Source organism: Melopsittacus undulatus, chromosome 2 (genome assembly GCF_012275295.1).
Source record: "Melopsittacus undulatus isolate bMelUnd1 chromosome 2, bMelUnd1.mat.Z, whole genome shotgun sequence".
Taxonomy (NCBI): domain Eukaryota; kingdom Metazoa; phylum Chordata; class Aves; order Psittaciformes; family Psittaculidae; genus Melopsittacus; species Melopsittacus undulatus.
Genome location: NC_047528.1, coordinates 421,202 through 436,038, shown reverse-complemented (window position 1 = coordinate 436,038; position 14,837 = coordinate 421,202). Strand labels below are relative to the sequence as shown.

At 62.6% G+C, this 14,837-nt stretch overlaps 2 protein-coding genes across 2 annotated transcripts in view; both read right to left on the bottom strand.

Moving 5' to 3' along the window:
* Positions 1-2,318: 2,318 nt before the first annotated feature.
* CHRNA10 (cholinergic receptor nicotinic alpha 10 subunit) lies at positions 2,319-7,968 on the bottom strand. Its single transcript, XM_034072360.1, has 6 exons — positions 7,914-7,968; positions 6,517-6,662; positions 5,884-6,038; positions 5,104-5,636; positions 3,233-3,379; positions 2,319-2,626 (listed from the first exon to the last, which is right to left on the bottom strand). Exons 1-6 carry the CDS (start codon positions 7,963-7,965, stop codon positions 2,319-2,321), a joined length of 1,341 nt encoding a protein of 446 aa, XP_033928251.1. The 5' UTR covers positions 7,966-7,968.
* A 1,974-nt stretch (positions 7,969-9,942) lies between these two features.
* The window catches only part of NUP98 (nucleoporin 98 and 96 precursor), a 37,763-nt gene continuing 32,868 nt past the window's right edge, over positions 9,943-14,837 (bottom strand). The window contains exons 28-33 of the mRNA XM_034072350.1: positions 14,541-14,683; positions 13,797-14,018; positions 12,899-13,140; positions 12,471-12,625; positions 10,874-10,985; positions 9,943-10,250 (exon numbers count right to left, since the gene is read on the bottom strand). Coding sequence (XP_033928241.1) covers positions 10,033-10,250; positions 10,874-10,985; positions 12,471-12,625; positions 12,899-13,140; positions 13,797-14,018; positions 14,541-14,683 — 1,092 coding nt within the window. The 3' untranslated portion in view covers positions 9,943-10,032. The remainder of the gene's footprint in view (positions 10,251-10,873; positions 10,986-12,470; positions 12,626-12,898; positions 13,141-13,796; positions 14,019-14,540; positions 14,684-14,837) is intronic.

Below are 14,837 nucleotides of genomic sequence, written 5' to 3'. Positions count from 1 at the left end.
GAGGACCGCAGGAACTTCATCACAGGACACAGGGGTGCTGAGGCCCACCTGGAACTGAGCCTGGTGAAGAGCATCAAGGACAACAAGAAGGGCTCCTGCAGGTGCATCAGTAGGAGGATGATGATGATGATGGACTCTGTGGTGCTGCTGCTGGATCCAGGGCTGCCCTGGAAGCAGGAGCCACAGGGAAGGTGGAATTTGCACTGGAGCAGCCCTGGGAGCCCCAGACATCAGGGGTCAGAGATGAGGGCTGGAGAAGGGAAGATTCACCCCTGCTCAGAGGATGAGTTACAGATGGAGCAGGCAGACTGAACACCCCCAAACCCATGGGCCAGAGAGAACTGAGAGCAATGGTGTGGGGGGCTGCTGCTGTACCCAGGGGCTGCTCCTGCCCCACGGTGTCCTCAGGGGCTGCTCTTGCCCTGCCCATCCCATCCCATCCCTGCCCTCCCCTCGGGTCCCTCTGCAGTTCCTGGAGCAGGGAATTCCCTTCCCGAGCTCTCCCCGCCCGCAGCGGCTCCATCCCCGCCCGCTCCCTCCCGCAGACTGGGGCCATGGGGCTGGGCTCGGGGCCGCACTCGGGGCAGCGCTCGGGGGCAGCCGGGCCCTGATCACGGCCGGGATCCGCCGTGGGAGCTGCCGCAGGGGCCGCAGGGGCCGGAGCGGCTCCAGCTCCAGCTCCAGCTCTGGCTCCTGCTCCGGCTCCAGCTCCTGCTCCAGCTCCATTTCCGGCTCCAGCTCCAGCTCCGGCTCCAGCTCCAGCCCCAGCTCCAGCTCCAGCTCCCTGCTGGGCTCGGTGTGCTCCGTGCCCGCAGTGAGGGAGCAGCTCCGATCCTGCCCCTTCCAACCCGCTCAGCTCCTCCCGTGCCCAGCCCAGGGTAAGGATTCCCGGTTACATCTCCGGAGGCAGCAGCCGCCGTCGGGCTCGGACCCTGCGGTTCCCATCTGTGATGCTGTCATCATCCTTGTGGAGTGAGGGCTTCCCACGAGTCCAACAGGGACAGTTCAGCATCCCATAAGGGATGCAGGAGTTGGATGCTTCAGCTGTTACTGCAGCCCAGGGCTTCAGGAGCACCACTTTTCCTTCATGGATTCATCCATCCATGATCCCTCCACCTCATGCCCAGCTGGAAGCCATGGATTGGTGTATCCGGGGTGGAGGAGGATGGTACCTGCAGCAACAGCTGCTTCATGGGCTTCATTGGGAGCTCTCTTCAGGTGTCTCTTCCCATTGGAGCTGTGATTTAACTCCCGGTTGTCTTTGGTCACTGACCTCCCTCCTGATGATTTAACCCATTCCAGCAGCTGGGACAGTTTATTACCAGTTCCTGCAGAGCCTGGAGGCTCCAGTTCCACTTGTTCTGTGGGAACCAGCCTGGAGCAGAGACCTGAGAGCAGCTCCAGTGCCTAAAGGGGCTGCAGGAAAGCTGGAGAGGGGCTTGGGACAAGGGATGCAGGGATGGGATGAGGAGTAATGGGTTCAACCTGGAAGAGGGAAGAGTTTGATGGGATATTGGGATGAAGCTGTTCCCTGGGAGGGTGCTGAGGCGCTGGCACAGGGTGCCCAGAGAAGCTGTGGCTGCCCCATCCCTGGCAGTGCTCAAGGCCAGGTTGGACACAGGGGCTTGGAGCAGCTGCTCCAGTGGAAGGTGTCCCTGCCCTGGCAGGGGTTGGAGCTGGAGGAGCTTTAAGGTCCCTTCCACCCAACCCAGGCTGGGATCCTGTGACTGGAACTGAGCACATCCCATGGGGGGGTTGGTCCCTGTGTGTCCCCCACCCTGTGCTCACCCCCAGCCTGCACCAGCACTGCGGGGCCAGAGCAGGGCCCCATAGACAGACAGAAACAGGACACTCGATCCAGGGTTTATTTCCAGTCTGTGGGTTTCTGAGGTGCAGGGTACAGAAGGGATGCAATGGGGATGCAATGGGGGTGCAATGGGGATGCAGTATGGGTGCAATGGGGATGCAATGGGGGTGCAATTTTGGTGCAGTATGGGTGCAACAAGGATGCAGTGGTGGTGCAGTGGGAATGCAGTGTGGGTGCAGTGGTGTGCAATGAGGGTGCAACCAGGATGCAGTGGGGATGCAATGGGGTGCAATAGCATGCAGTGGGAGTGTAATGTGGTGCAATAGGTCTGCAGTGGGGATGCAGCCACCCGGGGGTCTGGGACCCTCATGCCTGCAGCAGGCACCGGTTGCTGTCCCACTGCTGGGCTCCCACCCTGCACCCTCACTGCAGACACAGGGATGCTCAGCACCACCCGCCCCATAGCACACCCCACAGCACACCCCATAGCACACCCCATAGCACTGGTGGCTCAGGCTGCTCTGCCCAGCACCAGCAGGCTCATGAGGAGCAGCATGAGGAAGAAGACCCCCATGAAGAACCGGTCCAGGACCTTGGCCACCCTCTTCCAGTCCCCTCCGCGCCTCTGTGCCGCGCGGTGCCGCCGGAAGCACGCGGTGATGTATGCCACGTGCTGCAGGAGCAGGCGGTGGTGGCACAGGCAGCGCCGCCGAGGGCAGGGTCCGGTGCCGGTGCCTCCATCCCCATCCACCGGTACCGGTACCTGCCGTGTGCCGTGCCCGGTGCCGGTGCCTCCATCCCCATCCACCGGCACCGGTACTGGTACCTGCCGTGTGCCATGCCCGGTGCCGGTGCCTCCATCCCCATCCACCGGCACTGGTACCTGCCGTGTGCTGTGCCCGGTGCCTCCATCCCCATCCCCATCCATGGGTACCGGTACCTGCCGTGTGCCGTGCCCGGTGCCGGTGCCCCCATCCCCATCCGTGGGTACCGGTACCTGCCGTGTGCCGGTGCCGGTGCCCCCATCCCCATCCGTGGGTACCGGTACCTGCCGTGTGCCGGTGCCGGTGCCTCCATCCCCATCCGTGGGTACCGGTACCTGCCGTGTGCCGTGCCCGGTGCCGGTGCCCCCATCCCCATCCCCATCCGCTGGCACCGGTACCGGCACCTGCTGTGTGCCATGCCCAGTGCCGGTGCCTCCATCCCCATCCGTGGGTACCGGTACCTGCCATGTGCCGTGCCTGGTGCCGGTGCCTCCATCCCCATCCGTGGGTACCGGTACCTGCCGTGTGCCGTGCCCGGTGCCGGTGCCCCCATCCCCATCCGCCGGTACCGGTACCTGCCGTGTGCTGTGCCCGGTGCCGGTGCCCCCATCCCCATCCACCGGTACCTGCCGTGTGCCGTGCCCGGTGCTGCCCAGCCCACACAGCCGCGCCAGGTGCCGCAGGATGAGGCGCTGAGCCCAGCGTGGCACCGGCCGCGGCCCCGGCCCACAGTGGTGAACGTTCATGATGAAGATGGTGAGTGCCGTGGACGCTGCCATCATTGTCATGGTGGCAATGTAGTACTTACCTGTGGGGAAGGGAGCAGGGCCTGCGGCACTGGTGCTGTGGGTGCTCACCCTGTGGGGCTGAGGCCTCAGGCCATGGGGCAGGGGTGGGAATGGTTGGACTGGATGAGCTTAAAGGGCTTTTCCAACCTCATTGATTCCATGGTTCTGTGGTTCTAGGAGGTGATGGCACAAGGGAGGGGTTGACACCTGCACCCCATTCACAGAACCATAGTGGTGGAACCATGGAGCCCCAGAATGGGTTGGGTTGGAAGGGACCTTAAAGCTCCTCCAGCTCCAACCCCTGCCAGGGCAGGGACCCCTTCCACTGGAGCAGCTGCTCCAAGCCCCTGTGTCCAACCTGGCCTTGAGCACTGCCAGGGATGGGGCAGCCACAGCTTCTCTGGGCACCCTGTGCCAGCGCCTCAGCACCCTCCCAGGGAACAGCTTCTGCCTCAGAGCTCAGCTCAGTCTCCCCTCTCTTGGGCAGGTTCAAGCCATTCCCCTTGGCCTGGCCCTCCAGGCCCTTGTCCCAAGCCCCTCTCCAGCTTTCCTGCAGCCCCTTTAGGCACTGGAGCTGCTCTCAGGTCTCCCCTTCTCTTGTCCAGGCTGCCCCAGCCCAGCTCTCTCAGCCTGGCTCCAGAGCAGAGCTGCTCCAGCCCTGCAGCAGCTCCATGGCCTCCTCTGGCCTCATCCCAACAGCTCCAGCTCCCTCTTGTGTTGAGGACACCACAACTGTGTCACAAACCCAACCCCAGCACTGCTCCCACCATTCCCGATCCCATGGGATGGCACCAGGTGCTCACCAATGAGGGGCACACTCACCAATGAGGGGCACACTCACTGATGGGGGCACACTCATCAATGGGGGCACACTCACCAATGGGGGGCACACTCACCAATGGGGGCACACTCTCAGACGGGGGCACACTCACCAATGAGGGGCACACTCACCAATGGGGGCACACTCACCTATGAGGGGCACACTCACCAATGGGGCACATTCACCCATGGGGGCACACTCACCGATGGGGGCACACTCACTGATGGGGGCACACTCACCAATGAGGGGCACACTCACCAATGAGGGGCACACTCACTGATGGGGGCACACTCACCAGTGAGGGCACACTCACCAATGAGGGGCACACTCACTGATGGGGGCACACTCACCAATGAGGGGCACACTCACCAATGAGGGGCACACTCATCAATGAGGGGCACACTCACCAATGGGGGCACACTCTGATGGGGGCACACTCACCAATGAGGGGCACACTCACCAATGAGGGGCACACTCTCAGACGGGGGCACACTCACCAATGAGGGGCACACTCTCAGACGGGGGCACACTCACCAATGAGGGCACACTCACCTATGAGGGGCACACTCACCAATGGGGGCACACTCACCAATGAGGGGCACACTCACCAATGAGGGGCACACTCATCAATGAGGGGCACACTCACCAATGGGGGCACACTCACCAATGAGGGGCACACTCTCAGACGGGGGCACACTCACCAATGAGGGCACACTCACCAATGAGGGGCACACTCACCTATGAGGGGCACACTCACCAATGAGGGGCACACTCACCAATGGGGGCACACTCTCAGACGGGGGCACACTCACCAATGAGGGCACACTCACCAATGAGGGGCACACTCACCTATGAGGGGCACACTCACCAATGAGGGGCACACTCACCTATGAGGGGCACACTCTCAGACGGGGGCACACTCACCTATGAGGGGCACACTCTCAGACGGGGGCATACTCTCAGCCACCAGCAGCTGGAACACAGTCAGCGCCAGCAGCACCGTCACCCCCAGCGACACCTTCTCCCCCGAGTCCGCCGGCAGGTAGAAGCTGAGCGGGGCCAGGAAGGACACCATGAGGCAGGGCAGGAGCAGGTTGTAGATGTAGAAGGAGGCTCTGCGCCGCAGCACCAGGGTGTAGGTGACGTCGGGGTAGGGCTCGGAGCAGCAGCCGTAGGTCACCACGTTCCTGGTCGCCGGCATCCCCAGCACCTCCCACTCCACGTTGGGCACGAAGTCCGTCAGGTCTCCGGTGTCCATCCGGTTGCGGAGGTCGATCTGGTTCCCGTTGTGGGTCCAGGAGCCGAACGTGAGGGGGCAGCGCTGCCCGTCGAACGGGAAGTAGGACACGTCCACCCTGCAGGAGCTCTTGGTGATGGCAGGCGCGTCCCACATGATGAGCCCGTCCGAGCGCAGCACCACGTTGGTCTCCATGGAGCCGCCGAACCGGTCGTCGGCGCTGGGGGGGATGGATGTGGGGCCCCATGTGGGGCTCGGGGCCTCCTCAGTGGGTCCCTGCCCCACATCACCCCCAGCATGGGGTTCGGTGCTAGACCCCGGTTCTGGTGACCATCACCCCCCATCACCCCCCCCCAGCCCCTCTGCTCCCCCCCACATCAGCCCCGGGGTTGGTGACACCCATCAGCCCCCCCAGCCCCATTCTGAGCCCCCAGCTCCAGGAGCAGTGGGGGGCTCCTGTGACCCACTTGTTGTATAGGATGATGTCCGGGCGCCACACGTAGCTGCTGGGGATGCGGATGCTGTCGATGCCACCATAGGCATCCTTGTCCCATGTGAGGTGAGCATCCAGCCAGGCCTGGCGCACCCACAGGTACGAGGTGAGGACCTGGTTCCTCTCGTCCTGTGGGGGACAGGGCTGGGGGTAGGGGATGGACCCCACTGACCCTCAACCCCCCTCAGCATCCAGCCGGGTTGGTGCCTTCTGCAGCAGTCATGGGATGGGTTGGGATGAAGGGACCTCAAAGCTCCTCCATTCCCAACCCCTGCCAGGGCAGGGACCCCTTCCACTGGAGCAGCTGCTCCAAGCCCCTGTGTCCAACCTGGCCTTGGGGCTGGGACCCTGGAGCTCTGCTGCTCTGGGGGCACTGGGGAGCTCTGAGCTGCATTCAGGGGGTGCTGCACTGAGCACTGGGGAGCCTGCACCTGAATACTGTGCTCAGCTCTGGGCCCCTCACTGCAAGAGAGACCTTGAGGGGCTGGATGGGGCCAGAGAAGGGAATGGAGCTGGAGCAGGGCCTGGAGCACAAGGGTGATGGGGCAGGGCTGGGGGTCCGGGGGGGTTCATGTGGGGCAGGGGCCGCAGCAGTCCCGGCTCTCACCATGTCGATGATGTGGGACAGGGTGACCTGCAGGCTGACATTGAGCGCTCGCTCCGTGTCCTCCACGGGCCGCAGGGAGCTGCAGTAGTTGGCGAAGAGGTCTCGGAGCAGCTTCTGTGCCACCCGCCCCGGAGCTCCGCGGCCGCCTGCGGGAGCCGAGGGGGCTGCAGCGGCCGCAGGGACCCCCCCCCCCCTCCGGTGCCCCCCGGGGGGGCAGAGCCCGTCCCTTACCGGGGGTCAGAGCCCGTCCCTTACCGGGGTCAGAGCCCATCCCTTACCAGGGGTCAGAGCCCGTCCCTTACCGGGGGTCAGAGCCCATCCCTTACCGGGGGGGGCAGAGCCCGTCCCTTACCGGGGTCAGAGCCCGTCCCTTACCGGGGGGGGCAGAGCCCGTCCCTTACCGGGGGTCAGAGCCCGTCCCTTACCGGGGGTCAGAGCCCATCCCTTACCGGGGGGGTCAGAGCCCGTCCCTTACCGGGGGTCAGAGCCCGTCCCTTACCGGGGGTCAATGCCCGTCCCTTACCGGGGGGGGCAGAGCCCGTCCCTTACCGGGGGTCAGAGCCCGTCCCTTACCGGGGGTCAGAGCCCATCCCTTACCGGGGGGGTCAGAGCCCGTCCCTTACCGGGGTCAGAGCCCGTCCCTTACCGGGGGTCAGAGCCCATCCCTTACCGGGGGGGTCAGAGCCCATCCCTTACCGGGGGCAGAGCCCGTCCCTTACCGGGGGTCAGAGCCCGTCCCTTACCGGGGCTCAGAGCCCGTCCCTTACCGGGGGTCAGAGCCCGTCCCTTACCGGGGGGGGGCAGAGCCCGTCCCTTACCGGGGGGGTCAGAGCCCGTCCCTTACCGGGGGTCAGTCCCCATCCCTTACCGGGGGTCAGAGCCCGTCCCTTACCGGGGGTCAGAGCCCGTCCCTTACCGGGGGTCAGAGCCCGTCCCTTACCGGGGTCAGAGCCCGTCCCTTACCGGGGGTCAGAGCCCGTCCCTTACCGGGGGTCAGAGCCCATCCCTTACCGGGGGTCAGAGCCCGTCCCTTACCGGGGGTCAGAGCCCGTCCCTTACCGGGGGTCAGAGCCCATCCCTTACCGGGGGTCAGAGCCCGTCCCTTACCGGGGGTCAGAGCCCGTCCCTTACCGGGGGTCAGAGCCCGTCCCTTACCGGGGTCAGAGCCCATCCCTTACCGGGGGGGTCAGAGCCCGTCCCTTACCGGGGGTCAGTCCCCATCCCTTACCGGGGGTCAGAGCCCGTCCCTTACCGGGGGTCAGAGCCCGTCCCTTACCGGGGTCAGAGCCCGTCCCTTACCGGGGGTCAGAGCCCGTCCCTTACCGGGGGTCAGAGCCCGTCCCTTACCGGGGGGCAGAGCCCGTCCGTTACCGGGGGGGTCACAGCCCGTCCCTTACCGGGGGTCAGGACACAGGCCGTGAGGCAGAGCACGAGCAGCGGCCGCTCCATCCCGGCGGGGGGGACACGGGCGCTGACGTCAGCGCGGGGGGGGGGAGCCCCGGGGGTGACCCCGGTCCCTCCGTGGGGCTGAGCCCCTCCCGCTGGGACCGGGGCGGGGGCGGGGCCGGCTCCTCCCGTCCGCACCCTCGGGGCTGTAACCGGCTCCGGTGCCGCTGGGAGGGGATGGGGCCGGTCCCGGAGCCGGTGGAGCTGGGGAGGGGAACACGGAGCTCAGGGGGCGGTGCTGGGGAGAGGGGAGCACCGAGGGGAGCACCGAGGGGAGCGTGGGCGCTGGGGACGGGGGCCCGACGGAGCGAGAGGGGAACGGGAACGGGATGATCCCCGTGTGTGGGAGCAGCGCCCCAGGGTGAATGCTCCATCCCTGGCAGTGCTCAAGGCCAGGTTGGATGAAGCCTTGGGTGCCATGGTTTAGTGTGAGGTGTCCCTGCCCATGGCAGGGGCTGGAACTGGATGATCTCAAGGTCCTTTCCAACCCGAACTATTCTATGGTTCTATGTGACCCAGCAGGTGCAGCACAAGCGGTAACCGGGTCCCTGCTGCGGTGCTGCCGGAGCATCCCCCGGGCTCCAGCCCTGCCCTGGCTCCGCTCCCGGCGGCAGATGCTGAGCACCGGGATCGGTTTTAAGGCCGAGGTTCGGTTTCCAGGCAGTGAATTATTCATCCCCAGCCCATGGCCGGACGGGGCTGTGGGGACGGCAGGAGGGGAAGGCAGCAGCTCCGCGCTCCAGCCCCGGCACAGCCCAAACCACAGCCCCTCCTCAGTACGGGAGCACAGAGCCCTGTGGGGTGAAGGCTCTTAAGCTGTGGCTGCCCCATCCCTGGCAGTGCTCAAGGCCAGGTTGGACACAGGGGCTTGGAGCAGCTGCTCCAGTGGAAGGGGTCCCTGCCTGGGGCAGGGGTTGGGAATGGAGGAGCTTTAAGGTCCCTTCATCCTAAAGGACCGAGTGATTCCACACCCCGATCCCTGCTCCCCCTCCCATCCCTGGACAGGCTCAGCACCTGGGAGAATGGAACCTCCCCAGTGCCATCCCTGCACACACCAGTCAGGAGCTGCCACCCCCCAAACTGACCCACTGCTGTGTGGGACCAGGGGCCATGTGCCATGTGCTCCAACACTGGAAGTGGGTGGAAAAGCAAAGGAAACGGTGGGAATTCTATAAACATTTTATTTCTTGTGTTCAAAAAGACAGGAAAATAATCTAGAGCATTTATTTATAATTCTTTAATAAAAACCTTTACATACTCCTCATGCACGAAGACCTTCGGGAGCCAGTGGGGAGCTCCAGGCAATGGGAGCTGCTGCCCATGGCAGGAGGTGCTGCAGCCATCCCAGCATGGGAACAGACCCTGGAGGAGCTGCTCTTCCTTCTTCCGAGAGTAAGTGGGGTTGAGGACACAGCAGGAGCAGGGACAGCTCACACCGGAGCATGGGATGGGCTTGTGCCGATGGTGGCTGCACTCGGTGACACCAGCTCTGGCCCCACAGAGAGCCGGTGGGGGCTTGGGGCAGAAGGGGCTCTGAAGATGGTGATGGGAGATGCCAGCTCCCTGCTCCTGAGCCAGGGGAGCAGGTGGATGTGGAGATGGAAGATGGATAAAGAACCTGTTCCAGCCTTCACCTGCACCCGGGGATGCAGGAACAGTCCTAAGGGAGGTTTCTTCTCCCCTCACCCCCCATGAACAAGCTCCTACCACAAAACCCTGGCTCAGGCTCATCCATGGCCAGTGCTGAAGGTTTATGGATTCCCCCAGCGCAGCCCCACCATGGAAAACTGCCCCCGAGCTGCTTCCCATCCTGTGCTGCACCAGGAGGGACCAGGGGATGAAACCACCACAGTGCCCCCCCCGCAGACACAACCAGCATCAGCAGGATGCTCTCCTGGTGCCAGGACCATGGTGTGTGCCAAGGGAGCAGCCTGGGGGGTACCCATCCCCAGTGCTCCCCAGTGACAAAGACTCCTGCGGTACCAGTGCTGAGGCTGTGGGACACCTTTATGGACAGAGCTGTGGGGCCGGAGGGGAATGAGTGGTACAAAACAAGAGTCCGGGGGGGGGTCAGTGGGTGCCGACCGTCAGCTCCCGCAGGTAGGACTGTGTGAGGCTGCGCAGCTCCTCCAAGGCATAGTCCTCAGGCATGGGCAGGCGGCCGATGTGTGGGGCCAGCAGGTGCAGGGGCAGGCGCTGCAGCTCTGCTGGGGGCTCACACACGGGCTCTGGGGACTGCTGCAGCTCCAGCACCACCCGCAGCAGGTTGGCAATGCGCTTGGCCATGTCTGCAATGAGACAGGAGAGGAGAGCTCCCATGGGCTCTGCAGCACCAGGCTCCAGCAGTGAGACACCTGCACACATACAGACCTCCAAGGGGAGCAGGGCCTCAGAATCATGGAATGGTTTGGGTTGGAAGGGACCTCAAAGCTCCTCCAGCCCCAACCCCTGCCACGGGCAGGGACCCCTTCCACTGGAGCAGCTGCTCCAACCCCTGTGTCCAACCTGGCCTTGAGCACTGCCAGGGATGGGGCAGCCACAGCTGCTCTGGGCACCCTGTGCCAGCGCCTCAGCACCCTCCCAGGGAACAGCTTCTGCCTCAGAGCTCAGCTCAGTCTCCCCTCTCTTGGGCAGGTTCAAGCCATTCCCCTTGGCCTGGCCCTCCAGGCCCTTGTCCCAAGCCCCTCTCCAGCTTTCCTGCAGCCCCTTTAGGCACTGGAGCTGCTCTCAGGTCTCCCCTTCAGGAGCCTTCTCTTGTCCAGGCTGCCCCAGCCCAGCTCTCTCAGCCTGGCTCCAGAGCAGAGCTGCTCCAGCCCTGCAGCAGCTCCATGGCCTCCTCTGGACTCCCTGTACCCCTTGTGCTGTTGCCCCAGAGCCGAAGGCCATGCAGGGATGGGGGGTTTCACTGTACCTGACTGAGCCAGGCGGTCCTTGGCGCTGTGGCACTGGATCTGCTCTATCCTGTTGCACAGGGATGTCACTTTGGTGTGTAACCTCTCCAGCTCGTAGGTGGAACAATCCAGCTGAAAAGCAAGCACAGGAGTCAGGCCCTGAGACAGCCAAAGCTCCTCAGCAGTGACACTGAGCACACTCAGCCAGATACACCCAACAGCAGACACAACCCATGCTACAGCCTGTGTGAGGGCAACACCTGGAGTGGGGACATGGGAAGCATGGAACCGAATGAGGGGATTCACAGGCAGGTTCCCCACTAAGCAGCTAACAGTGAGTGTCCTTTTTCACCTACCTCCCATCTCACTACACAGAGCACATGTGCAGGGCAGAGCCTGCTCAGCACCAGCACAGCAGGACCCGGCTGCACCAGTGCCTGCTCAGCACCAGTACAACAGGATCCGGCTGCACCGGTGCCTGCTCAGCACCAGTACAACAGGATCCGGCTGCACCGGTGCCTGCTCAGCACCAGTACAACAGGATCCGGCTGCACCGGTGCCTGCTCAGCACCAGTACAACAGGACCCGGCTGCACCGGTGCCTGCTCAGCACCAGCACAACAGGACCCGGCTGCCCTGGTGCCTGCTCACAGGCTGTGCACCCGCAGGGACACCAGGGCTGGCCAGGGAACCAGGGCTGCAGAGCACAAGTGAACCTGCTCTGCTCCAATGCACCCTCGCTGGCCCCAGGAGGGCTCTGAGGCTCACATTGCACAGAGAGTACAGCCCCACAGCAGCCCTGGCAGGCACCAGCCCCATCTGCTGCCTCCAGCCACAGCTGCATCTGCCTCCACTTCCCCTTCTCCCTGAGCCCTCCCCTCTGCTCTGCCCCTTCCTTCCCCTCCTCCTCGCAGCCTTCCTCCCACCCCCTCCTGCACATCCTCATCTTCCTCTCTCACCAGTTCCCAGCCTGCAGATGGAACCCGCCTGCACTTCCCCATCCCGGCCCAGTTCCTCAGCACCCTCTGCCCTCGCACAGAGGCACTTGCACCACCAGCCCCAGCACTGAGGCTTTGGCAAGACCCATTCCTGCCCCTCACCCTCCAGCAGCACTGCTGGGAACTGCCCTGAGGGGCTGGCACCAGAGCCCCATCCCCACAGGAACAGCATCCAGCTCCTCACCCATCCCCTGCTGCCAGGGCTGGGGCAGCAAAGCTGAACAGGAACATCCCAGAACCAACACAAACAGAGCCACAATCCGGCCCTGACCTGGCAGAACCTGTGCTCAACCAGCACCAGGAGCCCCAGCCCCACAGCTCAGCACCACCTGCCCCACTTCTGAGTGTTCTATGATTCTGTCACTTATGCTCTGGGATTGCATAGGTTTTACCCCTAAATCACTGCACAAGTAATTTATAGTAACTGTTTCTTCCCCTGGACCATGCTGCTCCAATCCACCCTCTCTCTTATTTCAACAGGATCATGTGCACCATATGCTGTCTGAAGGGTGACACTAACACTGGCACTGACAGTGAGGGAAAGGTTACTCTAAAAGCAGAACTCCACATGAGCTTCCAGACTGAAGGAAGAAACCAACCCAAGTGTTTTCATCTGTTACCTGTTGAATCCTGTCCAGCATCTCAATGACACGGATGTAATCCAGGTAGACCAGTCCTGCCGTCTCCCAGTCCTGGATGAGGGCACTGCGCTCTGGAGGGGCAAGATCCTCCAGGAATCCCTTCAGGTACTTGTAGTTCTCATTGATAATAGCATCTGAGGAGAACAAGAGTGTGAGGAATGGAGCAAGCTGCATGTCAGGAGCAGACAGAGCAAAGGACACCACTCTTGGGCAGTTTGGTGACCCCCTGACAGGATCAGCCATGGCCAGAAATACTTCATTTACAACCAGGTATTCTGACCCAGCACTAACAACCCCACCGTGATGAACACAGCCCTACCCCTTCCTGGTCCTCAGCACCCAAGGATTCTGCCCCTCCTGTGTTGGTGTGCCCTGCTCCAGAGGTAGAAGGAGCAGAGCAGACTCACCTGAGGCCAAGTGCCTGACAACCAGCTTGTGACACTGGTTCCAGTGCCCAGCCTTGAACAAGAAGAGGGCTTCTTTATGCTTGTCACCCTCCATCCGTGCCCGCACTGCCTTCGCCTCGTGGATCCAGTGGGGGGGGACGCAGAGCCGCTGAGTCAGGAACGTCTCCTTGGCCCAGGACTCGGGGCTCTCGCTCAGGACACAGTGTCGGTTCAGCAGCTCCCGCACAGCCTGCTCCCGGATGCTGGGGGAGACAAAGGTGTCATCCAAGAGCATCCCAGTCACACCAGACAGGCTCCAGTACAGCTGGGCTCAGCTCTGGGCCCTCACTGCAAGAGAGACCTTGAGGGGCTGGATGGGGCCAGAGAAGGGAATGGAGCTGGAGCAGGGCCTGGAGCCCAAGGGTGATGGGGAAGGGCTGAGGGAGCTGGGGGGTTCAGATGGAGAAGAGAAGGCTCAGGGGGGACCTGATGGCTCCCTCCAAGTGCCTGCAGGAGGATGGAGCCAGGAGGGGCTGGGCTCTGCTCCCAAGGAACAAGGGATGGGACAAGAGGAACCGGCCTCAAGCTGCACCAGGGCAGGTTTAGATGGAGCTGAGGAACAATTCCTGCCCCACAGGGTGCTCAGGCATTGGAACAGGCTGCCCAGGGCAAGGCTGCAGGCACCGGCCCTGCAAGGGGTCACACCAGTGCCATGGGGCAGGGGTGGCCTTGGCAGGGCTGGGAGCAGTTGGACTCAGTGACCTTGTAGGTCTTTTCCAACCCTGTTGATTCAATGGCTCTATGACGGAGGGAGGCAGCAGTAGAGTGTGTTACACTCACTGGCAATGGAAAAGGGCAGGAGTGGAACAGACCCCACTGTTACTTTGAAGGCAAGAGGCAGAACAGGCTCTTCACTCACTGTGTGTTGGGCTCGTGCAGCAGGATGAAAACAGCCCATTCCCAGAGGCCTTCGCTCTCCAGCTGGGCAGCGTAGCTGGTGTTCAGCACCCCCTGGCTCTGCTGGCTCAGGTGGGTGTAGTTCAGGGCCCTGAGCACCTCCCAGAGGTGCCAGCTCAGGCGACAGTCCAGGGGGTCGGATGTGATGCTCCTGGGATCCAGCAGCTGGTCAAGGTCGTAGTGCCTGCAGGGAACACGTGCAGCATGAAGAGCCTGTACAGAGTCAGGGACCAGTGCTGCTCAGCTCCTTCCCTCCACCCACCTCCAGTTATCCCACAGATGTGATCTACAGAGTGTGTGGGGTTGCTTTGATTTCAGATAATAATGAAAAGAGCAACTGTTAAAATCCTTTTGCCCTTCCGAGTCTGCCCCCAGCCTCTCACCACCTTTCCTTTAGTACATGACTGTCACAGTTTAAACCCTCTTGTGGGTTTCTCAAGGCCTTCAAAAAGGCTGCTGTGACAAAGCAGGACCACTGCACCCCTCAGACACAGACAACAGCCACGATCCACAGCTTCAGTTTCATCAGTGATACCACCAGCAGCAGCATCAGCACCACCGTGTACTCTAAGGGCCTACACACAGGGCAGCGTTTGACTGCTGGAGCAGTTCAGTAAGTGCTGAGGCTGATTTCATACCCCTGGTCTGGGAATTCAGATCATTCACCGATCCAAGATCTTCCTCTATAAGCTTTGGGGCTCTTTACCTGTCACTGTAGAGCTTTAGTAAGTGGAAGCAGACGTCCCTCAGAGGCCTTCCTGTGTTGTCATCTTCTTCTATGACACAGCCAGAGTCCTCCAGGTAGGGAGGCAGAGGGCAGCACGCGTATTTTTCACACTCTGATGTGTTCTAGAGAACCAGATTTAACAGGCAGTTAAAGCTACCCCTGAACAAACAGCATCCTGCATTCCACACAGCTCAGCAGCCTCCATTCCCCTTGGCCTGGCCCTCCATCCCTTGTCCCAAGCCCCTCTCCAGCTTTCCTGCAGCCCCTTTAGGCACT

What these genes read in the sequence shown, in the direction of transcription:
- CHRNA10 (XM_034072360.1), bottom strand. Translation starts at nt 7,965, where the DNA reads ATGGAGCGGCCGCTGCTCGTGCTCTGCCTCACGGCCTGTGTCCTGACC. An exon ending in GGCCTGTGTCCTGACCCCCG is followed by an intron (nt 6,663 to 7,913) that starts GTAAGGGACGGG and finishes CGGCTCCCGCAG; the next exon opens with GCGGCCGCGGAGCTCCGGGG. An exon ending in TGAGAGTGTGCCCCTCATAG is followed by an intron (nt 3,380 to 5,103) that starts GTGAGTGTGCCC and finishes CCTTCCCCACAG; the next exon opens with GTAAGTACTACATTGCCACC.